At 38.0% G+C, this 27,416-nt stretch overlaps 1 protein-coding gene across 2 annotated transcripts; it reads right to left on the reverse strand.

The window, feature by feature from the left end:
- On the reverse strand, positions 1-26,969 carry STRIP1 (striatin interacting protein 1). 2 transcript variants are annotated; one of them, XM_032218168.1, is made up of 21 exons: positions 26,685-26,969; positions 25,656-25,725; positions 23,069-23,143; positions 22,238-22,372; positions 21,449-21,569; positions 20,853-20,915; positions 19,566-19,672; positions 16,537-16,664; positions 13,711-13,893; positions 11,565-11,782; positions 10,669-10,734; positions 9,423-9,486; positions 9,186-9,257; positions 8,517-8,591; positions 7,738-7,835; positions 6,987-7,113; positions 6,787-6,887; positions 6,031-6,097; positions 5,806-5,910; positions 5,432-5,636; positions 1-2,765 (listed from the first exon to the last, which is right to left on the reverse strand). In XM_032218168.1, the coding sequence occupies exons 1-21, from the start codon at positions 26,844-26,846 to the stop codon at positions 2,518-2,520; spliced, it is 2,490 nt and encodes an 829-aa protein (XP_032074059.1). In that variant the 5' UTR covers positions 26,847-26,969; the 3' UTR covers positions 1-2,517. The 2 variants fall into 2 exon arrangements, with proteins under 2 accessions (XP_032074059.1, XP_032074058.1); XM_032218167.1 differs by having other exon boundaries at positions 20,853-20,921; positions 26,685-26,968.
- Positions 26,970-27,416: the final 447 nt, after the last annotated feature.

Below are 27,416 nucleotides of genomic sequence, written 5' to 3' on the forward strand. Positions count from 1 at the left end.
GCAAAATGTTTGCCAATAAGCACAATTGAAACTGTGTTAAAATATGCATTAACTTTCATCTATTTACATTCGAGACTGGAAAAATAAAGATCCCATTACCTCAACTCTACCTACCTGTAAAAAATGTAATTAGGGGGAAAGCAGGAGAAATCTGCTTTCTGCATGAACTGTCAAGATGCTATTCATTTCACTTCATGGCTTCCTGAAACCAATGGCCATCAAGGCAAAGCAAGAATTGACACATATCTCTTTCTGGCAAAAACTGTAAGATTTTAGGCATAAACGAAGACACATGGGGAATATGATCCCAGAGGCAGAGAAACAAGAATGTGTAGAAGTTGGATTACTAACCTGCAAGAAACATGGGAAAATCAATTTTACCCCACCTCAGATGGGGTAGCAACCTAGTGCTATTTACAACTAAGCAGGGAAGAATACCCTATTTCATGCTAATAGACTACATGGTAGGTTAACCCTTCTTAATATGACATAGGAAGGAGATATTGCTTTCTTAGCTCTGGCTCTACCAAACACATTTAATTGCCATCTCAATTGGAGAACTGCCAGAGACTAGAGTGACCTTGTGAGTCGCAAATGCAGATATAAGACAATGCAATTATTACACTAACACTCTTCATTATGATGGCTATGGAAGGATTTCCTATTGATTTCAGTGCAGCAGCAAAAAGGCATAACATTGAAATAACAATGCCTTCAATAATTTATTCCTATATTACAGAGTTATACCCACTTTCTCCAGCCCATACTTTTCATGTAGAAAAGTGTGTAGAAAAATCTAGGAAGTATTAATAAGCATCTAATATAAGCAAGCACTGATCATAAGAGGTATTTTGCTGTTTTAATGTTTTTTCCCTTGTTCATCTAATTGTAAATCTTCATTATACTATTCACAATGCTGAGGTAAGCAAAAGGATACTTTTTTAATTGAAGAGTTAGAAATCTCTAACTATTGTTATAATCCTTACATTAGCTTCCTACATGATTTTGTTTGCAGTGTCCTAAAGATTTGCTAAACTTAATTCTTACTCTTAAATAAATAAAATAAACTTTGGTTCCTATTGTTCTATGAGAGATACTCTACAATTTCAATCATAACTCAGTTAACCATACAGGAAAATTTGGGTATAAGTAAATCAGGTTAACTGGAAAGCACTTCTGGTTTTGTAGTAGCCTTTTAATGCAACTCCAGTCCTAAACATATTTGTTTGGAATATTAATTTTGTTGGGCCTTATTTCCAAGTAAATCATTTTAGGATTGCAATCCAAAATTACCAGGTTATAAAACCATCTAGAAAACCAACATGCCACACAGAGAGCAGTATTTTGCTTGCTCCTGGTTCACAAATATAATGAAACACTCATAAATCCAATTGAAGCTATGGAGATTTAGTCTATCAGAAAAGGGAATACTATCTCCTAGGAAACAGGTGTCATTCACCCAATTAACAAATGCATTTTATCACCTTCTTTGAGCCTTTTCTTCCATCTCATTCAGGGACACCATACAAAACAACAATGGAAATAACACACCTACTTCTCTTTGCTAGAATTAGACTGAAGTGGAGCATCCATGGAGGACAGAGCTGTCTGGCTCTACAAGATTAGATTGAGGAAACTGAGAATGAATATATCATGCTAAGCCAAACTGAGAAAGCTACACAGGCATACGCACCTGTGCTGAACACTCATTGGAAAATCTTTTAGATTTCAGACAATTACAACAGGAAAAAGGATGTTTAGAAAACATAAAAGCAGTATGTTTTCTGTCTCTTAAAATGCCACAAATTTGATATTAATATTGAATATTTATCAATCTCAATTACATTGAGTGTGACTCAATGTAAAGTTTGATTCAATCTGAGGCACAAATTGGGAAAACAACTTCTTTCAAGACTGAGATAAGCCCAGAATTGCGCTTATGCATTTTAGCACTTAGACACCCAATCTTGTCCCAGAAGCTGAGGATTCTGTGGCACTACTATATACATATCTTATTTCCAGTTTATATTCCTCTTAATCAGACTGTATCCTTTTGTATTAGATAGCTTTCTATCCTTTTTCTCTTCCCATCTGCATGACTAAGAATTCACTTTTTCCTCTTAGAAGCTAGTAAGAAAATGATGTCACTTTGTCATTCTGGAACAAGGATAGTGAATATCGCTAAAAAAAAGCTGCCATTTTAATTTTGGAACAGAATAGTTGTCCATGTTTAGTGAACAAGAGTATCAGCATTTGATATTTTGCCACAACAGGCCCAGAGCTCAAGCTGTGCTACTCTATACTTATTTAGCAATCAATAACCAAAGCAGCCCCAAAGTTGTAGGAAAGCCATTGTCGGTTACATGCTGCCACCTGGAGGAAAAAGAAAAAACTGCTGTTTATAAGTCACAAAACAATTTTATCTCCTCTATGCCTGGTTGACTGTAGACCAGGAACATTATCTTTGGGCACATGTATTAGCTCCGTGTCTTGAAAGATTTTTCCATTTATAAACCATCATTGCAACAACTCCTCCCAGCAGATCGGTCTAGAAAAAACTTCCCTTTCCAGCCATAAGTCATAATTCATTTGGAAATCTTCAGGCAATTCCACCCGCTGGCCCAACACACTTTGCAAACAGTTGTCAACAGGTAGAAAATCAGGATTGTTATGTGCCCGGTCATAGCGTCGAGAGTTGAAGCGTTCTATACTGGCACGTAGGGCACATTCTTCAGCTTGGAAGTCCCATGGACGTGCATCCAGATCTGTGGAGGTTATGAGGCAGAAAATCAATGAATGCGATTAACTGAAAACAGCTACACTGCCACATTAGAAATGTTCAGACAGCTTATCAAGAAAACCTCAATGAATAATAGTGATACAATTACATAAAATACATTTTGTCCTTGAACAGCTGAATTGAGATGCAGCAGTGGGTTTCAAGTCTGTCAAAGGTGGCTTACGTGAGTGAGAGAAGAGGAAAGGTCTACAAATGAAAGCTTCTGCAATTATTACTTTCTACTTTTGGATCTTCAACCAAAAGAGGACCAGGAATAAGCACAATACAAACATACTTTCATGTAACTGAAGAGATTGACATGAGAAAATATGATAGAATTTCTCTCAAAGTAATTTGTAAGAAAAAGACAGATTTTTTCCAGAGCTGAATCTTTTCATTCAAAACAATAAGTCCTTGACTTACGGACATAATTGAGCCCCAAAAATGTCATTTTTAAGCAAGGCAGTTAAGGGAGCTGCACCCCTTTTTAATGACCTTTATTGCCATAGTTGTTAAGAGAATTACTGCAGTTGTTAAATGAATTTGACTACCCCCCCCCCATTGACTTTGTTGGAAGCCAGCTGGGAAGGTTATATATGGTGATCACATGACTCTGGGATAGTACAACTGTCATAAATACATGCCAGTTGCCAAACGCCCATATTTTGATCATGTGACTGTGGGGATGCTGCAATGGCAAGTGTGTAAACCAATCATAAGTCACTTTTTTCAGTGCCATTGTAACTTCGTAAGGTCACTAAATGAATGGTTTTAAGTTGAAGACTACCTGTATTGTGGAATGATAAATTACAACTTTAATCATGTTCATTTTTTTGGCAGTATATGTATTGTGCTATGTGGTTCCCTGTAATTAAATACTATTCTATGGGGAAGAGGTATATTTATCTGCCTAAGAAAAACACATATGAGGCAATACCATTTGCTGGGATGCTACACAGGGAAAGTAGAGCTCTCCCAGAATATGTTCCTTTGGAACAGCACTTGGTCCCAGTTCCTCTCCTAGTTAACCGTAATTGTAATGGTCTATGCTGCTGAATTTGAGGCTCCAGCTTTTTGACAATTTCCATGAAGAACACATTTAAGAAGTCACAGTTACTTTCAGTCCTGCACCAGCCATCAAAGCATTAACAGTGCTTTACAGCAGACTCTAAGTTTAACAAGAGTTCAAAGTTACAACGATCTTAGAAAAAGTAACTTATGACCTGGTATTTGCACTTATGACCACTGCATTGATGTGATCTCAATTTGGTGCATGTGGCAATTGCTTTGCATTTATGATTGATTGCAGTTTCCTGGTGGTCATGAGATCATAATTTGCGACCTTTTTTGTGGAGTTTTGGCAGAAACACTCATTAGGAAAACTGGATTCGCTTAATGACCACACAATTTGTTTAATGAGCATGTGATTTCCTTAACTACTGTGGTTACATGACTGCTGTAAAAATTGTTGGAAAATTGGGTCCAACTCAATTTATGACCATCATGATTTATGATGGGGGTTCCAGTCCCAATTGTGGTTATAAGTTGAGAACTATCTGTAGAGGTTCTTTCATGACAGTTTCTTGCTCATCACAGCTAAATAATATTGATAGAAGAATTCCAAAATGTTACCATATGGCTTCCCAATATTATTTATTTACCGGATTTCCAACACTGGAGACACTCAAGAAATATAATTACTATGGATAAAATGCATATATTTTCTCATTTAGGACATCTCACACGTAGACGCCATCTTTTTTCAACAACAATAATAATAGCTGCTACAAGAAGATCACACAGACTGACTACAAACAATGGCATGACAAAGTAGCAATGGTGCACTGGAATATCTGCAAGCAAGAACTGGTGGGACCACTAGACAATAGACAAAGTAATAGCAAATGGAAATGCTCTGGGATTTTAGAATTCAAACATACAAGCACCTGCCATATAACAACTCAGATTTAACAAGTGTCAATAAAAAAAGACAAAAAATTCTGGTTAGTGGACAGGGAAGTGTCTAGAGAATGTAGAATTGAAAAGAAAGAACTGGAGAAAATTGCAAAATAACAAAACTTACAAAATACAAGTAAAATGACTGGGGCAAAAGAAATCCAAGATAATACAAATATTAAAAGGCTCCTTGAATGAAACCCCAAAACATCTGTAGCACCACTTGAACACCGCAAGAATTAATAAAAATTACTTGAAATAACTTACATCCTGAGACAATATCTTCAATACCATCAAATGATAATATTTATCTATCCCAGCTTCTTGGGAAAGACTCAACAGGTGGATAAAAATGCTAAATCCAAACATCTGGCTTATTTGGCAACCAACCATAATATGACCTACATAGGCTTTTAAATTTTGCTCTTCACAACTAACGTAACACAAAATTGATTTTCATTAATAGCACCTTATCCAAGACTGTGATAATCTGTACCTAAAGTTATTGACGACGCTATACTTTGTCTTAGCAAAGCACATCCATTCAGAAAATAATCTATTATCACAGCTCATTTAGAAGAGAAGTCTATTCATTAAGGGACATGGACTGCTACCAACAAATCAGCATTCCTGAAAGGTTTACAGTGAGGCTGGGAGGGTAGAGGCCATGAGAGGAGACAGACGCAAGATATATACCGTTGCCATAAGCCCAGTCATCATTGAGCCGATGTCGCACTTTTTGGTAGATTGCAGACATAGTTTTCATGTTGCTTTTCCTCCACTGACGTCCAAGGTACTTTGTCTGCACTTTGAGAAGTTTCAATACATAGAGTTGCATCATGGCTTGCTTTACTTTCAGGGCTCTTTTTAGAATGGGAGCAGACTTGAAAACTACCAGCATCTGGAAAAGTAAAGTAGCAGATCAGCTGTCTAAGTTACATTGTTGTCTCTGTCATAATTTATATGCCCAGGATCAAGATTATGGTAAATGTCCAACAGTGTCTAGAGTAGAGCATCATACATATAAAATCTATATAGTGATAAACAAACATGGAAATATTCCGGCTTACCATGGTCCTAGAGTGTTTCCACTTTGTTAACTTATTCAGTATCCTAAGAAGATTAATGCAAGAAAATAGGTTCCGCCAGCAAAACTGATTATTGTCTCCAGCTTCCTGTAAGGGAAAGCAAAAATAAGTATTGCCAAAAGAGAAGACTTAACAGAGCAAGCCAGGGTATTCTGTCCAATTTTGGCATGTGCCTCCCAAAGTAAAATTATAGGTAGCTTTGCTTACCAAACTTTCTGCAGTCAGCTCTGGTAGCTCATGTACCACACAATATGGATAATCCAAAACAGAAATGCTGAAACATAAGAATGCCTGAGTGAATTGCTAGGGATGTCAGATGAAGAAAGTTATCCAGTTAAGGACTGTGTGATCCAATGGTTGCAGAATCAAATCAACTGGTGTGCAACAAAGCAAAGAAAAACATCAATTTTACAGTTAAATAAAATTGTAGATGTCCTACTGATAAGATTAACCAGAATTGATTTGCCCAGCCTACTATCTATTTTATTAAATATTACTAAACCTTTTATTTCTACAAAATATATTGAATTGGCTTTTTATATAGTAATATCTGCTAGAATACTTTATGGTTCTTATTGGAAAAAGGAAATGATTTCTTTTGTAGAAGATTGGCAAATTAGGTAAAGTATGCATTATTCATAACTTCCAGCCAGTTTTGAAGAGTATTGGTCGAGATTAGTAACATTAATTTCCATTTATCTCTCAATCATAGCTCAATTTTTTGTTCAAACAACACACCTCTAAGCTATTTATCTTGGCCATTTCTTCAGCAGGCCTTTCTCAATGGCATATTTATTACTTATTTATTAAACTTATTTGCCGCCCATTTCACCATAGAAGACTTTACTCTACATTCCTACTTGTAAGCAAAAACCTGGGGGATGACCTGTTATTTTAAGGGCTATATATTTAGTACCATGCACATACTATTTTACATATGCAATGCTCATCATTCCCACCTACCTATTCTTTGCTGTGATATATGACATAATGTTCTGATTGAAGAATTTCAATATAAGCGGAATGCAGTTAGCAAACACTAGATGTTGAGCCATGTATTCAAACTGGTGAAGAAAAACAGAACAGAGTATGTTAGGGAAGCAAATTCTTCCATTCCCTCATCCCATTTCCAGTGATATTGGCTCACACTAGTACATACTTACTTGGTATACATGATTCAGTTTAAAATGCTTGAGCAGCAGCAGCAGAACAGCAGAAATAGCTTTTACAATAATCTCTTTATGTCTATTCACATCAACGCCCAGCTTCATACTCTGCAACACAGTTGTTCTGGAAACCAGACCAGCAGTATTAACTTTTGTGATTGCTATGTTAAATGTAATAGTATGTATATCATAGGCAGACTTTAATTTAAATTTTGGTTTTGTTATTAATAGGCAGGCTTTAATTTAAATTTCGTTTCAGCTATTGTTTGTTTCTAGGTTTTGCAAAGCCCTTTTTTTGACAAGAGGTTAAATGAAAATCCAGTCTATGATTTTACTAGCCCAATGCATTCAACAATAAAAATCTGCTATACATTCCACTACTTTCCAAACATAGTTGGTCACATTGTAAGACAACACCACAACTCTCATTCAAGGAAGGAAAACTTGGTGCCTCTATTTTTAGTTTCAAATATGCTTTTTCTTTAACTCAGCATTTAGTTGAGGTTTATTTATCTAAACCTCCCTCATTTGAATCTTTTTAAAATTGGGGGGAGGGTTGGATAGAAATATTACTGCCTGTTTTATTTCAATATATGTGATTAACTTGGCAAGCCATTTTGATCTTACATATAAAGTGATGCCAAAATTCTAAACCAGTAAAACTCTAAATCAGAAATAATCACAGTGCTATCTTCTATCTTCATCCATTACATGCACTGCTTGCTTCTGGCTTACGACTAAAACTTACGGCATCTCCTCGGGCAAAACATCGGCAAGGATATTGATGGAATCAGTCTTGGCTTTGGAAGTGGGTGCTGCAGCGAGCAGAATCTTCAGCAAGGCAATCTACAAATCATAGTTAAATGTTGTAGCGAAGACTTTCTGAAGCATGCATGGGTAAGAAAGAGGGGACTTCCTAGATCTCAATGATGGCAGGATGTTAACATAAAGTTTCAGAAAACAAAAAAATAGTATATCAGAGTATAAGATGCACTGGTGTATAAGATGCACAAGATTTTGAAGAGGTAAATTAAAAAAAAAAGTTTTTGCACTCTGCAGACCTCCCAAACTCTCTGCACACCTATTTTTTTGGGAAAAACGGGGCATGCAGAGAGTTTGAGAGACCTGCAAAGTGCTCCTAGGTGCTGCCCCCCAAAACAAGCATACAATGACCTGTTTTTTGCTCGTTTTGGGGGGGGGCAGCCCCCAGGAGCACTCTACAAACCTCATAAAGGCTATGCATGGCCATTTTGGTGAAGGGGGCAGGGTTTCAGGAGGCCCAATATGTTGTTTTCAATGTATAAGACGCACCCAGGTTTTCACCCTCTTTTTGGGGGGAAAAGGTGCGTCTTATACTCCGAAAAATACGGTACATCACAAAGATATGTTTAAACAAGACAATGGAATGCTAAAGGAAAGAGTTAATTTCTGCCACAAGAAAATGATGGGGAGACAGTGCAACATAATTAAGAAACAGAGGCGAAACTCCTTAAGAGAGAATATGCACACAAACAGACTGCAACTCACCATGTACTGAGGCAGGCTAGGAAGAAGACCCTGGTATAAGATTTCAGCTGGAACTTGATCAACCTCCTCTTCCCCCTATTAAGACAAGCAGATGGTTGCAATATGTTTTTCACCCATCGTTCAAAGTTAACTGGTATATTTTGAATACTTCATTCCATATCAGAATGAAGCCAAAGCAACCTTTGACCCATTTCCCCCCCCCCCCCCCCCCAAAGTCAGACAATTTCAGAGCATCTTGACATACAAACAACTGTATACAGAATGGAACAGCTATTTTTTTTCCATGGAAGATAATGAGTTCTGTGGAAACTCTTATTTGAGGAAGGGGAAGAAATGCTTTTTAATCAATTCTCTTTCTGTCATGAATGCAAGGAGGAGGAATAAATGATAAAACATATATATCTATATCTATATCTATATCTATATCTATATCTATATCTATATCTATCTATCTATCTATCTATCTATCTATCTATCTATCTATCTATCTATCTATATATATATATATATATATATATAAATAAAAGGAGTAGGTCACACACAGCATCTCCAGATAAGAGTCAATGACAAGTCCAGTTCTACAAGAGAAATATGCTTTCTTCCCACCACTCTCCTTTTTTCATACAGATGCCTTTCTTCAATACATGGCATTCTTCCCAGGACACTTACCCCTGACAAGGGAGAACGTAGATACTCCTCTTCCATTTGAACTTGAATTTCTGCAATAGATGTATACTTGTGCTATAAAGTAATAAGACACAGGAAATTTACTTCATAAGCCTGAACTGTCAAACCCTGTCTGAGAAAGTAGCTGCAGCAGTAGATGGGATAAAACTGAAAATGAGCATCTCTGTGAGAGCTTCTCTAAACCTCAAAATGGAAAAGCATGGGCAATCGGAAACTCACCAATTTTAGAGTTTTGATACTCTCATGAATTGGTCTTGGCAATCCCACTACGGTGTTGGTGTCACTGGAGAGAAAAAAGAAATTGAAAAAGTCAGCTGATAAAAATGTAAAAAAAAAAGTTAAACCTGCAAATGCAAGTGTTATAAACAATGGCTTTTACAGAAAGACATGCATTCAGCCCACTATATTATGTAAGAAAAATAAAAAAAATGGATAAATTTTAGAACCTAAATAAAATAGAAATTATAAAGACACTACGTACACATATATGTATACATATTTTAGTCTTAATAATATTTAAGTCTTTCTTAAGAGTTATGAGTCAGTTTGATGTAGTCATTAAAAACACCACCCTAGAAATCAGGAGGAATGAGATCTAGCCCCACTTTAGGCACAAGCGTGAGCCAATCACACTATCTCAGCCCTAAGAAGAAGGCAACGGCAAACCATTTTAAAAAAAAGTTGCTTAAAAAATTGCATGGACTTGTCCATGGAGTAATCAAGAGTCAAAGGCATCCTGCCCCCCCCCCCAAAGTTACAGGTAGTCTGCAGATTAGAATAGCAATTAGGCTATCATTAATTAACGTGGCCATAAAGTATGATGTCACACAACCATGTTGCTTAGTGATGGCAATTCTGACAGTTTCCTTGCCATTATTAAGTAGGACCTCATATGACTACAAATTTCAATTTCCTGCTGGCTTCCCCATTGACTTTGCTTGTGTGAAGTTGGCAGGGAACATCAGAAATTGCAATGGTGTGACCATGGCTCACTGCAATAACATAATTGCAAACCAGGTGCCTGGATTGTGGACACACAACTGGAGAAGCTGTGACAGCTAGAATTCTGAGGAACTTTATAAGTGACCCTCTTTTAGTGCTGCTGCAAGACTGAATGGTTACTAAAGGAGTGGTTATACCTGAGGACATCCTATATACACAGAATAACTTTAAAGAAGGTTTTCTAAAAAAAGGGTAGTGCTATATTTATACTTTCAAAATGACCATGCATTTATTTGAAAGAGGGAGTGGGGAATCCAGTGCTGGGCATATTGTGCAACAATAGAGCAGAAATTTATACACGTTACAATAATGGCACCAGCAAGAATGATTAAGACAATAAAACTTCATATTCTGGTAACATATATAAACATTTGTACACACATACTGTATAAACACAATTCAAATTACCAACAATTAAGTTTAGTCTAATGGCCAACATGCAAATTAAGCTGCTTTAACTCACCTCCCCAAGGTATAGCCAATGAATTTGCTTCGACTAGATTCCAGGAACATCTCGATATCTTTTTCTCTACAGAAAAGAAACCAAATCAACATTTAATCAAACTGAGCAGAAATCCACTATAGGGATTAGCCAGTGCTGGCTTTAAACATATTTCCAACTCTATATCTAACAGCAATTGTGCATAACCGCTATATCCTTCTTACTGTAATTAGCCATCCCTTGAATTCATTGAAAGCAGCAGACATTGCATATATCACAATAGCTCTTTTTATTTTTAGTGCTTTCAAATACTAAAAGTACTTTAAACAGCCTTTGGAGCTGTTGGCTTTCTTGACTGAAGATGGTGATTGAGAGATTCTATAGCAGTCTTTCATAATCCCAAAGCACAGTGCATTGAAAAGTATCCAGACCCCCTTCATTTTTGTCAATTTTGTTATTCTGCAGCCTAATTCTACAGTTGTTGAAATTCATTTTTTTCTCATTAATCCATACTCAGTAGCCCATAATGACAAAGTGAAAATAGAATTTTAGATATGTCTGTAAATTTACTAAATTTATTGAAAAGAAAAAAAACTTGAAATATCACATTTCATAATCACATAACGAAATTGGAAAAAGTGAAGGGGATCTGAATACTTTTTGAATGCACTGTATATATAATTTCTGGTATGCTTTGTTCTCTGTGTAGCCATGCATCTAGATTTCGCAAACCAAGTCTCCCTGGAAGTACAATAGGAAATGGATAAAGTATTGCCCAATTCAAGCATTCCCCAAATCACCAACCTATAAAGATTGCCACTGTAAATACACAGCTTACTCTCATTACCTGAAGCTCAAGAAGCTGATTTTTAAACTTAAAAGATTTTTCATTTCAACAATCCTGGCTAAGGACTGACCTGACTTTGGGTGCCCAAGGCAAACCTTTTGGACATGTCAGTCGGTCAGTTGGAGTGTGCTGCACAGGAGGAGGCATCACTTCATCCCTTTCAAGAGGAAATGTTTCCCCCTCAAGACTATTGTCTTCATCGTTCTCCTCCTCATCTTCTCGGGAATCATCAGCTTTGTAAGGATCTCGCTCATTGAATGCATCTAGATTGTCCTGTTTAATAAGAGCCTGGAGGAAAATACATTCAATGAGAGGCTAGTTAGCTCACATTCTGCATCTCAATGATATTTGTTTCTACTGCTAAGCACTCTGGTTATTTTTTTAAAATATTATTTTATTAATAATTATAATTACAACAGTAACAAATACGGTAATATAAACTAAATGAAAGAGAAGAGAATGGAAAGAATAAAACGTGTAGGAAAAAAGAAAAAATGAAGAAATACATAAAGTGACTTCCGATCACAAATGTAAACAAATTTAATAACTCTTCACTTCCTATAAAATTAAACAGATTTTTCTTCATCCCATATCAAATCTCTTATCTATAAGCAAATCCATAAAACATCAAGTTTTTAATCCCAGCTTCAGCAAAAAGTTCATAAAAGATTGCCAAGACATTGAAAAGTGTCATATTTTAATCTTGATCAAATAAACCAACTTTATATGCCTTCCTTTTACTTCTAACAGTCTTAATTTTTAATTCAATCAAATACTGTTGCTGAACTTGGTTTCTTTTCAAGTCTTCTTTATCCCATCAGTTTTCTTCAAGGTGTTAACAAATCTAGTTAATTTTGCATATCCAGGAAAGTGTCCTTTTTGAAACTGTTGTCTTAGTCTGCGATTTGTACTTCATATTCTGTACTTTCTATAGTTTGATAAAAAAATTTCTACATCCGTCATTCCTTCATTATCTTTTATAATGTAAACTGACATTATTACTGACAGTATTGATATTATAGTTACTAATCCTGGCTCCATTTTTCAAAAATGTCCTTTAATACTTCTGATGTTATAATGTTTTGTATTATTTTGTAAGTCCCAGTATTAACTGTTTTTTAATTTATGACATGCAATTGCCAAGATAGCCAAATAAGTCAGAAGTTGTTTATTTTTTATATTTATTTCTAGAATCTTATAGTAAAAATCAATATTCCAAATTTATATAGATCCTCAATCCATTTACTGTATAATCTTTAAGATAAAATCTTCTTTAGCTTTTTGCTATTTATGTCAAATTCTTTCAGTTCTTATAATTAATTTTTCTTTTGTTCCGAGTTGTTAAACTAACATGATGAAGTCTTCAAATCTGTTATTCTAAAGTTCTCTAACAGCTTTAAGAAAGTTAATAGGCAATTTCCAAAGCTGATTAGAAAGTACAATTTCAGTGTTGTTTAAACGGTTCTGCTGCAGTTGTGAGAAAGATGACTGATCCTATCATTTTTAGGCACTTGAATCTGTGGAAAACTACAATCCTGTGGTCCCCTCATGCTCCATGCCATCTGGAGCATATTCTATTACCATGATGGCAAACCTATGGCATGCAGAACTATTTGTTAAGGCACGTGAGGCATTGCCGTCAGCTCCAGTGTGTATGTGCGCACTGGCCAGCTGACTTTGGCCTTCTTTTGAGGTTGTTTTTCACCCTCCGGAGGCTTCAGGGAAGCCTCCAGAGGGCAAAAAACGGCACTACGGCCAAATCGGAAGTCACTTCCTGTTTGGCCATAGGGCTGTTTTTCACCATCCGGAGCCTTCAGGGAAGCCTCCTGAAGGTAAAAACGGCCCTATGGGCAAACCGAAAGTTCGGGAATGGACTTCTGCCCATAGGGCCAGTTTTTCGTGCTCCAGAGGCATCAGGGAAGCTCCTGAAGCCTCCAGAGGACCTCCGGGGAGAAGTGTGTGTGTGTGGGAGTGCTTGTTGTGCGCGCATGTGCACAGAGGGGGGTGAAGCACGCACATGTGTGGCATGCCCATGCACTCCGCCTGCGCTCCCCCCCCGGCTTTTAACACACGAGCCAAAAAAGGTTCGCCATCACTGTCCTATCATCTCCTTATCCAGAGAGAATTCCTTGGTCTTTGCAGTTGCTGTGGTTTTGTAAAAGGTTGCCATACAGTTCACCATACCTCCCCCAGAGTCCTATAGTTCTAAAGTTCACCTTGTGTTCCCGCCGACCCCGTTTTTGCTGTTGCTCAATCAAATCTGAAGCTGATGCTGGAGGAGATGCAGCTCTCATGTTGCGGATCACTTTTATGCTATCCTCAGGAAGTGGGGGAAGACCCAGCATCTCTCGTTTCTCTGCTTTCATATCCTGAAGCTCTTCAAATCCTCCAAGGGTGCACTAAAAGGATAGCAAACACACTGAACTTGTGGTATTGTGAGGTATCAAGATCTCTGTATTTTTTGTGTCATTCTAAAATACTTTTATGATGTGTAGTCTTGTTCAGTTATGTATTATAGTAATTCACTTAACATTAATTCCTCACCCCCCAATATTTTGTACTTTCTAGGCAATTTTAGAAATAATTATGCGTATTTAAATATAAAGACATTAAAAACGGGCTCCCCAACCTGTGGTCCACGGTCCAGTACACGGCCACAGCTTAGCTAATTATCTGCTTCACAATCCCTTTTCCAATTAACTTTTAAAGACTCTTGTATGGGAGGAACCTCTGACCCAAGGATTTAGATTACAGTGTATGTTTTGTGTTAATGAGCAGGAATCCAGGAAAGGCAGGCAGGGATTGAAATAAGATATTTAGGAATGATGAAGGAATGAGCTTTCCCTCTGCCCATATTAGCTCTGCTACAATATGGAAAAGAGCTCTCCAGTAGTCTGTCAAAGGATATATTATTGCTGGAAAATGAAAACTATTACATGAGGAAGTTTTTTTCAGCAGGGTGATAGCATTTTCCAGCAAATGGCTGAACTGGAAATTGCCAAGGGACCAGAGGTACCATCATGGCAGCAATGGAGAGCTATGATGGAATATGTTTTTTTCTTCTTCCATTCAATTGTGTTGGATTCTCAGAGACTGCTAAAACAAGTCCCAGCAATTTTCTTGAAAATATTTTTCAGAAGTGTTTTACCACTGCCTCCTTTCTATAGCTGCCTCTTTTCACCAAAAGTGACTGCTAGTGCTCATAGTAGCACTAGAACTCGTAGTTTCTATCCTGATGCTTTACCTGCTACACCATGGGTGTCAAACTCGCCAAGTCACATTGCCATCACGTGACATTTCACATCGTTTTCCCCCTTCAAGAGCTGGGGTGGGTCTGGCCTGCACATGATGCATCTGGCCTGTGGGTCGCCAGTTTGACCCCCGTGCACTACACCAAACTGGATTTCTGTGAAGGAATTTACTTGCCTCCAATTTTAATAAGCTATAGATAAAAGCTCAGCTGTGGATTTCACCAAGTGGTTTCTCCTGCAACCCCTATCTAAACCTGAAATTCTTCATAAAGTATATATTCTAGCCAAGTGAGTATGTATTGTTTTTTGTTAACATACATTGGCAAATTCCAATAAATGAATCGGTGGTCTCATTTCATATTTATGTCAACTAATTCAGTTGCCATGTCATGGCTCAAGACTCATGAATTAATTAGGGCATCTTTCGGAAACCTGACAATTTACAGCAATGTCATCACTAATGTAATAAAAAATGTCAATGGCTGCTTGAAGTTTGCAAGTTTAGTTTCATGGGACCACTTGCATTTTTTCAAGCAAATACCACCTGTTAATCAGGTGGTATTTAGTTATATAATGAACATAGGTAAGCAGCAATAGCATTCTTCTAGCAATACCTCAACAATTTTGGCAATAGTATAGATACAAGTTTGAGAGATTTCTTGGTGTAGTGTTTAAGGCATCAAGCTGGAAATTGGGAGAATGGGAGCTCTAGTCCTCCCTGGGGCACGATATCACCTGGAGGACCTAGGACCAGGCATTTTTTCTCTGCCCTAGAAAGGAGGCAATGGCAAACCACTTCTGAAAAATCTTGCCAAGAAAACTACAGGGATCTGCCCAGGCTGTCTCCAAGAAGCAGGCACAATTGAAGATAAGAAGAAAAATATAGCAGAAGGGATAAAATAAACCAAACTGGATTTCTGTGAAGGAATTTACTTGCCTCCAATTTTAATAAGCTATAGATAAAAACTCGGCTGTGGATTTCACCAAGTGGTTTCTCCTGCAACCCCTATCTAAACCTGAAATTCTTCATAAAGTGTATATTCTAGCCAAGTGAGTATGTATTGGTTTTTGTTAACATACATTGGCAAATTCCAATAAATGAATCGGTGGTCTCATTTCATATTTATGTCAACTAATTCAGTTGCCATGTCATGGCTCAAGACTCATGAATTAATTAGGGCATCTTTCGGAAACCTGACAATTTACAGCATTGCAGTGGAAATGTTTTCAAATTTAATAATTTATATTATTGTACATTATATTTCAATGTATTTGTGCAGAGAATACGGCTATAGGCCAGCTATACTAACTGCTAAAAATAACTATCTGCTTATTCTTTCATTAACATACAGAACAGAGATATTTTTCTAGACACTGTTCAGGATCCTGCCTCAGCCATCAATGTTGGTAGTTAATAAATGCATTACTCGAGAGTTTATTTATTTATTAACACAATTTATACACCATTCCAGTCACATGGGTCTGAGCCCTCATAAAGAGGGTGTAAAAATGTGAAAACTTTCAGTGGTTTTAGTTGTTTTCATCTAGGACAAGGAACATACAAATGGATTATTTGGACAATCTCACAATTACACATATTGTTTAATTATAATTACATGCAATACTAATTATAATAAGATGCCATACTAAAAATAACTTTAGACCTAAGTATGTTCCCTAGCTTTAAATTACAATATTGCCATCACTTTAGCATTGTACCAACCACCAATTTAAAGATATTAGCAAGCAACCTGTTGAAGCATCATATATTTATAAACAGGAGCCTCTTACCAGGACAGTCTTCCAGAGCAGCAGCAACACTTTCTTCATAGGAAAGTGTGGAGCATGGCCACTGCAGAATTTAGTGACCATGCCAAAGAGCATCACAGAAAACGGCTCGTTGTTATATAGAGGCGCCCCTGAAAAATAATATATTGATAACAAACATGTTATATGAGACCCTTGAATTTTTGTGTTACATATTTGAACATCTATGGAGCTACTCAGTCATCTAGGTCACTGTTGTCTCAAAGGTGCCTTTTCCAAAGGCAATTATCAACTCATAAAGTTGCAATGGTGAGGAAAGGAGGGGGAAGTGCATTCCATGCATACCTTCGGCTAGAGTCAGATCTCAGATTACTACAGCAGGCTTTTGAGATGTGCACCTTGTTGGCGAATGTGATTTATGACACAGATTGAGGGAAGGGAGGAAACAGGGGTAAAGTTCAGCCATAATTAAAATGAGATCAGATCTGACTGCAATGGGATATTGCCGAAATGGTGTTCCTAATAAATGACTGGATTTCTTTTGAAACTTGGCTCGAGGCTCATGAATTAATTAGGGCATCTTTCAGAAACCTGACAGCAATTGGACTTTGTTTTTCCTTTGAAGATGTTTTGCTTTTCATCCAAGAAGCTTCCTGGATGAGAAGCGAAATGTCTTCAAGGAAAAAAAAAAGTCCAGTTGCCTTTGGAAAAGGCACCTTTGAGTATTTGAACATCATTCTCTACTGTCAACCCAATAAAGCTTCTAGCTATTTACCACATTTCTTCAGAATAATTTTCTGCTTATTCTGATTTCTTGTATAGTTTAGTCCAGTTAAATAATATATTCATATCTGCAATGATGGCATTCATTTAACTCTAATAGTGTAATTAATGCAATCATTCTCCATGTATCAAGATTCATCCTGCTGTCCTCATTCTTGATTTATGAGAACATGCAGCAGCACCTATATGTGGAGGTGGCCTTGCACAGACAAGAGTGGGACTTGCATCATCACCATACTGCTTTCCCCACCTTGTCTGCTCCAGTGAACACAATAATTCTGGGAGTAGAAGGAATCAAGGCCTCATGAAAAAAACATGCCTATCTGCTTTCTTCACTCTGTTCTCAAATGCGTGAAATACTGTTCTACAGGAAGGCAGATGCTAGCATCAAAATTTAGAATTTTATGTTTATATGTATTATATCACATGATGCAACAAATAACATCAACAATGGTCCATGATTCCTCATACAGATACTGTAGTTTTTCTCAAAAGTAAATGAAAAAGAAATTATTTGTCTTATGGTGCCAGGAGTCAAAGACTTAGCTCAATCATCATTTTAAAGAATATTGTTTAATAAGAAAACCATGGCTAAAGGTGTTGTATGAATTCAGCTAAAATATTCAATGGAAGTTTGGAGATCATCTAGTTGAGACCTTTGTTCAGTGTAGTTATCTATAATTACCAGTGGACCATAGGTAGGGTCACACAGCATACTAGGCTAAAATCTGGCTAGTCTGTAATTCACTAAGTTGCATGAACATAGACAATCACTCTGTGAGTTAAATCAAATTGAATCCAATGAACTATGAGGCTCATTGGAGAACTGAATGTGGACCTGGGCCGAACTCGTTCAACATTCTATCAAACACATTACGTTTGCACACAGATCCCAGCTGAACCCCACTCAGAAAATATGCAGGGGGCAAGGGGGGGAAAAACTTTTTCTTCCAGCCTTTCAAGGGTCAGTGTCCATCACAATGGACTACAGAAAGGAACTGGGAACATGATAGAAGGCTTCTAAGATACATATGCAAATCTGGGCCTCAGTTCCCCATAAGAAAATTAGGATTAAAAGCAAGCCAGGTTTTTTAAAAAGCCATACTGATTGGCCACACATTATACAAAGCTATAATGGTTTGATTCTGGTTCAGTGCATTATATTATCATCTAGCTATTATTTTTTCAACAAATTACCCTTAATTTGTTTAGTTTGATATGAGAAATAGGGTAAAGCATTTAGCTAAATTTCTCCTTAGATAATTGTCAAAGAAGGTTAAAGCCTAGGTTCTGCTGGATATTAAACATACTTACCTGTAGTAAATCTCACCTAACTCAATATCACTGATCTGTAAGAAGACATATATAAGACTGCACTATAAATTGGGCAGTCTTTAAAGGTGTTCTGGGTATAATGGTAGTATAGTAATAGTAGTAACACAGCCTCAGTATTGAAGCTTCAATGATGTCTGAAGGGGGATCAAAATTTCCTTGGAGTTTCCTCCTGAAAACTGCTAATTAATTTTTGTACATCATCTCCTGAAATCTCTCCAGGAAGAAGATTTGAGAGAGGCTTTGAGGTGATAACGAATGTCTTTTTCTCTGTGCACAGTCCAAATGAGAAGAATGCCTGGGAGGTGCTGAGACAAGCAAAGCAGGTAACAATAGGAGTGTCTGTGAAGGGCAATGGAAAAGGAAAGATTGGAAGCAATCATGAGCTGAGATCTTAGGAATAAAGGCCTGTCTTATTAAACAATATGGGGATGCTGACACATCTGGGAGCACTGATTAACACAAAGGAAAAAAGTTCTTTCTCATATTAGCATAGCCTTTTCGGTTCACCGACAAAAGCGCGAACAACAAAACCGCGCCCGACTAAACCGCGGTGACAAAACTGCATGTTCTAAAGCGCTCCAACGAATGAGCGCTGAATCGCACAGAAAACAGCGCGGCGACAGAAGTGCGCTGTAAAACTAACCCTAACCCTAAACGTAACGCTAACCCTAACCCTAAACGTAACCCTAACCCTAACCCTAACTTAAATTGGCTTTCTGTCGCCGTGCTGTTGTAAAGCGGCCTTCTGTCGCCGTGCTGTTGTCGGCGCGTTGATGATGTTGCGGTTTTAGCGACACGCTTTTGTTGGCGCACTTTTGTCGTGCGCGCTTTTGTCGGGTCATGAGCCTTTTCTGACAACAAAATAATTCTATCTTTCTGAGCAAATGTTATTTAACTAGCTAAATTCTAAATCATGAGCAAGAAGAGACGACTACCTAGCTCAGCTCTGAAGGTCTGTCTCATTGTCTTCCACTCAGGCTTATCTCCTTCAGAGTCCTGACGGACAGTCTCCAGAATAAGGTACATAATGTTCAGAAGCACCCTGCAATCAAAGACTGAACAGGTTAGAAGGAGAAATTCCTGACAACACCATTGGCTTCATTAAAAACTACTTTACAAAACAATAAGCCAAGTAAATGAGCCATCCTTCATAAGGGGAAAAAAGATGTTACATTCGAAATAACAAATTTTACGGTAACACGTAGCTAAACATTTTATTTTTGGTCCATGTCATTATTTTGAGGGTTGCTGTTGCTTAGCAACCTATACTTTTCTAAGAAAAACACCCTCTTTACAGAAAAGGTTCCCATGCAAACCAAGGGCATGCTAGGTTTTTTTTAATAGATAGGGCTTTTTTCAAATGGACAGTGGCTACAATGGATAATATAACAACGTCTCTGAAGAAGTCACAGCTTGAATTTGACCCACTCTGCACCTAAATTGTGGCAAAATTTTTAACATTAATGTGTTGAGCTATATAAATAATGTGGGAGGCTTAAACATAACTATTTCTGTTGGTTTCCCACCAAGAATGCTGGGGAAATACACCACTGACGGGGAGATTCTATGCCAGGGGTGTCAAACTCAAGGCCTGGGGGCCAGATCCGACCCATGGAGTGCTTAGATCTGGCCCACCCTGGAAACAGCAAAGGGCCAGCCTGTGGTGCCTCTGCCAGCAAAAATGGAGCTCAGGAGGGACATATGCGGTGCCACCACAGGTGCCCCCATCATGAGTGACGTCAAGCTGGCATGCCCACCCTGGCCACTCCCATCCCAGCCTCTTGAGGTCAAACACAAACCCTGATGCGGCCCTCAAGGAAATTGAGTTTGACACCCCTGTTCTGTACCTATAAAAATGGGGCTCAGAAGTAGGATTCACTAAGCTGTGTGATTTAAAGCTTTGCAATATCTTCTGGGAGGCTAAACTGTTTTAAAGTCATAGTGAACCCAAAGATGAGGAAGCAGTTATTCATATATCATATATAAAATATTCACCCTAAGCATGTTCTATTCAGCATCTCATCTTATTCTATTTCTCTTCTTCATTGCCCCAATAAAGGCATGCAGTATGTTGTGATAATTTGAAAATCAGATTGTATTAATAAGAATATATCAATCCAAGATGAAGCAAAAAAAGGTAAAACATTCTTATCAATACAAGTTAGTGTAACAAAAAAGAATCTCAGTTTCTTGATAGTGCAGACTGATAAGCAACGACTTACCTCAAATCCGTGCTGTCAGCCAAGGAGATAGCAGGCTTCCTCACTGCACTGCTACAGGCAGCACTGTTACTAGAAAAAGAGAAAGACATTTCTGCTTTCTAGGCCAAACCACCACCTGAAACTAATGTCACATTGGATATTAGACAAACAATGGCATGGATACCATGGGCATACTGCAAAGGCATTCACCTTCTTCTAATTTTCTCTCTTATCCAACAGCAGTTACCCAATGTAGTTGTTAATTTGATTACCTAGAAAGAATTCAGAGAGAGAAATCCCATGTGCCTCATAGTATGAAATTACTAGAAATTCAGGAGCAACTTCTAGTTACCTTTTGAATAATCGGTTAGGAACATGTTAGGAGATGAAAATACTTGTAGCACTACCTACATTTTTAAAATTACACTCTGAATATTGTTTCAAATAAGTAATTTTCTATGAAATAATTAGATAAAACTGGATGAACAGATAAAAGGTATTGTTTGGCATGTTTCCTTCATAAGCTGCAAAAATGTATCTTGAGGCAGATCATAATTAGGCTATCTAAACAGCATGTGGTCTTTTCAGAGGCCCCACTGTTACAACATGAAACTCACTCAATTTCCATGTTCAAAAGCTCCACCAAAGCATTAAATGTTCCAACTTCAAGCAGAAGAAAAATGTTGTATCTCATCCAAAACTGAACTTCAGCTTCCGAACTGCACTCATCAAATGTGCCTGAAATAAAAAAATATATGATGCATTTCAGGACAGATTGCCCTTGTTTTACACTGAAAAGCAGAGAAACTACAACATTCAAATAATAAAAGAAATGTAAAATAATATTAACACAGAAACTATGGTATCAATTTTCCAAAAGTATCACACCCATTTCAAACCATTTCTAGGACCGAACTAGAAATTTCTTATAGAATTAGGTAATAAAGCATGAAGGTTGAGAAGTTTTAATTATACTGACTCCCTATGGACAATATACAGATGAGCATATGTTAAAATTAAAGCAAGATAATGCATTTATGTTATTTATTATAAAACTAACTAGAAATCACAAGGAGTTTTATATTAAAAAATTGAAGAATCTTTTTGCAAAGTTGAGGCACAAAAATAAATGTTCATTACTTTTGGTTTGTGATTGCATTTCTAGAATACAGTTCCAACATCTGTGAATAAAAATGAAACTGGTCCAGTAATTCAGTTTTCATGCTGAATGGAAATATACATTCTTTTATGTTTAGAGTAAATACCAATAAATAAATTTTGCTGATTTTTTTAGCATTTCTTTGTTATTATTGAAAGGAAACATTGGTGTGAAAAAAATTCTACTAAAATATCATAATTAGTAGGTATTTAAGACTAAGCAGTTTCTTTGAAAGATACAAGCATACCTTGTGCAACATAGAGGATGGCTCGAGCTACCCTGAGCCTTTTCTCCCGAGCTGTGACCTCAAGGCCATCAAGAAGTCGCATGGCATGAGTACGATGTTGCTTAGTGTCTAGTTCAGTCCACTTTTTATCCAAGACTAGAAATACAAGTTATTTGAAATCACAACACAGTTTTGACTTCTTTCTTCAAAAAAAGTAAACCGTTTGCAGCAATAAAAAATATAATTTTGTGCAATGGTCATTAAAAAGTGGTTGTAATCTTATGTGCTTTCAGCTATTTCCTCCAAGATCTCAAAAGCTTATGTAACATTAATGAAATGTGATGTTTTATTTATGAGATTTTGTGACTTTACAAGATTCTAGCCAATTGTAATTAACAAAATTAGATTTTTATTTTTATTTTGGACAGCTTCAGACTTTATTTTATGGTATTACAAGATCTTAAGTCATAGGTCTATGTTGCTAACCCTTCGGTTAGACTATTTTTAGCACTATCAACAAAAGCTAGTTGTTTCTACCGATATAATATGTAAACATGGCCAGAACCTGGCAAAGATCTGAACTGATCTAAGTTTACATCATCCACAAGCTAATGAATAAATGTGCCATTCATATTATTGTCACGTGTTAATGTCAAAGCAAAACCAAACAAGAAACTTCTATCCCACCCTAAACATTACAGATCACAAAAAATCTGCAGTGGTTGATAGTTCAGTTTCAATGCTTGATACTAAAATAATCAACCTTTTGTTGTTTAGCCCCATTTCAAATACAGCATATACAGACTAAGTCTCAAGACATTCCATGGAGGAAAAAGAGGTAACTAGTTTTACCATGCAGCCTAAAATCTTCCTCAAAGCATTTTCTGTTGAGTTGGAATTCAGGACCTTCAGTATAACTGTACAGTTCTGAAAATAGAGAACAAAACTCCATTACTTTATAACACTAGACATTTATTCCAAATAGAATGGACTCTTGGCAGTTCATATTAAATCAAGTCTATCATCCATTTAAAAAAAAATTAGCATGGAAAGATAACTTGCCACCTTGAATTGCTATCAAAGCTTAGTTTACCAAGCTTAATTGGGCTCTAGTAGGGTGTATCATCCCAGACAACTCTGTTCAACACCCTACAAGAAAGCAGGCAGGAAAAGAAGATACTAATCCATCATAGGTAACACAAAGCATGATTTGAAAACAGATTTTAAAACAATGGCTTCACATGTTGCTTATTAGCCAGCCCGTAATAATATTTAGATATTCAGATCTAATTCTCAACTATGTATTGTTTATGTGTTATGTCTCAATACATATTTCCCTTTTACGGAAGTACTATAAAATAAGTATAGATTCAAAATAGTATGATAGAAATTTTTTCTTATGCTAAAATGACAATCTTAATGAAGTTATGGAGAAATCCTTCAAACAGCATAATAGATGATGTTGGTGTTAAAGAGGAACCAGTTCAGATGATGTCCTATCAGCAGTTCACAGGATAGCATAGAATATTGACAAATTGACCACTATTTAGAAAGTTGACTAATATTGAGAAGCAGAGACTTTGCTGAAGTTGAAAAAAAATAGAATCCCTAAAAATAAATGATCAAATAAAAATATCAAGTAAGTGGACTCAATCCATAAAGCAAACATTATGGAAAAAAAGAGATTTAAATTCTGCAGAGATTCCTGCCCAAATCCTAATGGACTCTTTCATAAAGCTGGAGGGGACTGGAGGATTTATACCTTTTTTCTCAAGTTCCTTATTTTATAACTCCTTATTTCTGACATCAAACAACATTTATTTATTTTTCACATTTTTCAACCGCTCATTCCCTTCAGAGAAATTCCTGGTGTGGGGTGGAGAGGAGAATATTCCTTCGGTGGAGGGAGAGAAGTCTTCTTTCCTAGACCCCACAGTCAAAATTCATTAACCAATGGGGTATGTAATATACTTTCCCTCCTAACCCGGTGGGAGGGCTGATGTAATGGGATGAGTCATTGGTATGAGTCATTGGTATGAGTCTAGTTTCTTTGATTGCGAGAGACTTGACAGTTTGCACAACTTAAATCATACAAATAGTACTTGATTTATAATCACAAAGAAACCCAGAATTATGGTTGTAGCGGTTACAGATGCAAGTCAAGACACCAGACATAGTTTTATAACTGGTTTCACAACAGTTGTAAAGCTAGTCACCATGGTCATTAAGTGAATCACATAATTGTTAAGTGAACATTGTGGTCATTATGAAAATCCAGCATATTCAGTGAGGGTTTTTTTCCCCAGAACATGGCAAAAATAGGGTAGATCACAGCCGTGTGACCATGGGATACTGCAATTGGAGATAAATGCAAGCAGGTTGCCAAGGCCCTAAAGTGTGATCATGTGACCATGGGGGTTGCAGCAATCATAACCTTGAGGATGGGTTTTAAATAACTTTTTAAAATAACTTGTCATAACTTTGAGCGGTCATTAAGAAACTGAGGACCGTATCTTTCAGACTATAAGACAACCCCCACCCAAAAAGTGGGTGGAAGTGTCTTATAGAGCGAATATTGCCAAAGTCCCGACCACTCGACAACCCCCACCTTTTGGCCTCTGCCTCCCAGCAATTTGCCTCCTTGCAGCAAACAGCAAACAGACTGGCTAGCTTCAGCACATCCTGATTTAGCATGAGCAGCTGATTCGCAGTTGGACTGGCCTCCCGGAATACTGACAATCAGCTGTTCCAGGCTGCGGGGATCACCACTGCCTATTGTCATCTCCGCACACCCCATGTTTGACCTCCGCGCGTCCCATTCGGCAGCAATAGGCAGCAGCGATCCCTGCCACCTATTGCCTTGGAATGGGACATGTGGAAAATGGAATGAGTGGAGGCCAAAAATGGGGTGCGCGGAGGCAGTGATGGTCCCTGCAGCCTGGAACAGCTGATTGTCAATATTTTGTCCTTGTTTTCCTCCCCAAAAGCTAGGTGCATCTTATAGTCTGGAGCGTCTTCTAGTCCAAAAAATACAGTATTGGTACAAAAGAAATGCCAAATAAAAACTTTCATGTGAATGCTATTTCACTAAAACTTTATAAAGGAGTCCTCATAATAATTATGCAAAATTAACTAGTAACATGAAACCACCAGTGGAAATTAATAGGCTACATTGCATTTCAGGTTCAAAGGACTTGACAGGCACATTCCTCCAGCACCAGTCAGTCACTCTGAGCTGCACCATGATTCAGGAAGTAATGCTTGCTTTACCCAGTTGCTGACGGCTGCTTACAAGCATACCTAACTTTGTCCATTTTGAATCTGAAGCCTATTGAGTCCTAAAAATTATAGCAACTGGTTTAACTTTTGTTTTATACGGGTCATTGAAAGAAAACGTTGCCAGATATAAGCAAAGGAACTCAAGCAATCCCTGCTTTACCTGAGAGTTCAGCGGTCCACTTGTCGGCATCTGCATATTCAAACTCAAAGTCTGGTGATTCTGAATAGCCCTGGAAGAAATGACAGCTTAACTAAACTGTTTTCCAAGGCTGTTTTTTTTATTACAGAAGCTAAACCTTCCCCATATAGCTTCACTGTTACCATGGTAACGCATATGTACAAAACTGGTGCTTTCACCAGGAATGGAGCACAGCTCAAATCCAAGAAACCTCCGGTCTTTATTTTTTACTCTCACCCAGGACTATTTGCTACTTTGCTCAGTCACTTATGCTCCATCTAGGCTTGCCAGAGCAAACACCCTCTACAGCTCTACGGTGCCACTCTCTCCTCAAAACCAAACCCACCAATTTTAATGAGCTATTTCCAGATAAATGGGCTATTTCTTCGTCTGCCCTGCCTTTTGTAAATTATTCGTACCCAGACTGAGGGGAGAGATATTTTTTCATTGTATTTCCCCCGTTTCTGTTGTGTTGCTATGCATCTGGAATACATTGTCGTTTCAGTACAATAACATTTATGACATCACTACAAATTCTTGACATTCTATTATTTAGATAGCTAGGAAAGAGCTCTTTTCTTTTTTAAAAAAAGGAAGAGCTCTGTACTGTATAGAAGCCGGTCAGACTGACAAACAAAACTCCAGAGCGGTGTTTTCCAAGCTTGGCATTCTGGGAGTTGAAGTCCGCTTATCTTAAAAGTTGCCCGGCTTGGGGAATCCTGTTCTAGGGGCTACCTGGCCAAGCCTTCCTTCTGAACGAAGGAAGGCAAAACTCGTGCGGAGGCGGCTGAGGGGGCTTTGAAAGAGAGGCTGTTAATAAAAACCCAGGCCCGTAAACACAACGAGGACTCCCAAACCGATCCTGCTCGCCCTTAGCGACTCAGAGACATCCCCCCCCTCTCACAATTTAAGTCATTGGGGTGGGGTGGGGAGCACTCCCTCAAGGCCCCTTGGCGTCGTTCCCCAAGAGGCGGGTGGCCAAGTCCGCGCCGCCTCCCCGCCCCGCCTAACCTCCGAGTCTTTACGCTGGTTACGATTAGGCTCCCGGCCTTTCCCTCCTGGCGGCGGCGGGGGCGTCGTCGTGTTGAGTCCAACTCCTCCGCTCCGTTGTTTGTTATTGACGATGAGCAAGCCCGGACCGCCGCCACCACCACCACCGCAGCCCGGCTCCATCACGACGGGCTGGCAGCTCTCGCGTAAATTGAGAGGCGTGGCGCGGGAATCGCAGAGGAAACGTCACCATCTTGAGCGTGGCGGTTGAAGGGCGGCTTTGTCAAGGTGCCATCTTGAGCGTTGCTGCAGTCCAACGAAGGTACTGTAGGGAATGCGGGGCCAATGCGGAACGAAGTCAGTCATCTTGACGGCCACACGCCACCCTCAGACCTCCCCTTCTGGGGTTTTCCCGGAGCCTTTTGTTGCTGGTGTCCTGCGTTGCCTTATTATAACTTTAGTCTAAGGTGACCAGATTTTCAGATTGGTAAAGAGGGACACCATTGACGGGGGCGGGGGGCGGGCCTTGATTAAAAATTTTATATTTTGTCAAAAGGTCACACAAGGCGATTACATGACCCCAGGACACTGAAACGATCATAAATACGAATCTGTTGCCAAACATCAAAATTTTGATCACGTGACCATGAGGATGCTGCAATGGTCGCTAAGTATGAAAAATGTCGCTAAGTGTGAAAAATGGTCATCAGTCACTTTTTTCAATGACATTGTAACTTTGGTCACTAAATGAAC

This window comes from Thamnophis elegans, chromosome 5, assembly GCF_009769535.1.
Source record: "Thamnophis elegans isolate rThaEle1 chromosome 5, rThaEle1.pri, whole genome shotgun sequence".
Lineage (NCBI taxonomy): Eukaryota > Metazoa > Chordata > Lepidosauria > Squamata > Colubridae > Thamnophis > Thamnophis elegans.

What these genes read in the sequence shown, in the direction of transcription:
- STRIP1 (XM_032218167.1), bottom strand. Translation starts at nt 26,846, where the DNA reads ATGGAGCCGGGCTGCGGTGGTGGTGGTGGCGGCGGTCCGGGCTTGCTC. An exon ending in CTTTTGAACATGGAAATTGA is followed by an intron (nt 20,922 to 21,448) that starts GTGAGTTTCATG and finishes CTCTTTTTCTAG; the next exon opens with TAACAGTGCTGCCTGTAGCA. An exon ending in GCTGACAGCACGGATTTGAG is followed by an intron (nt 19,673 to 20,852) that starts GTAAGTCGTTGC and finishes CTTTGATTGCAG; the next exon opens with GGTGCTTCTGAACATTATGT.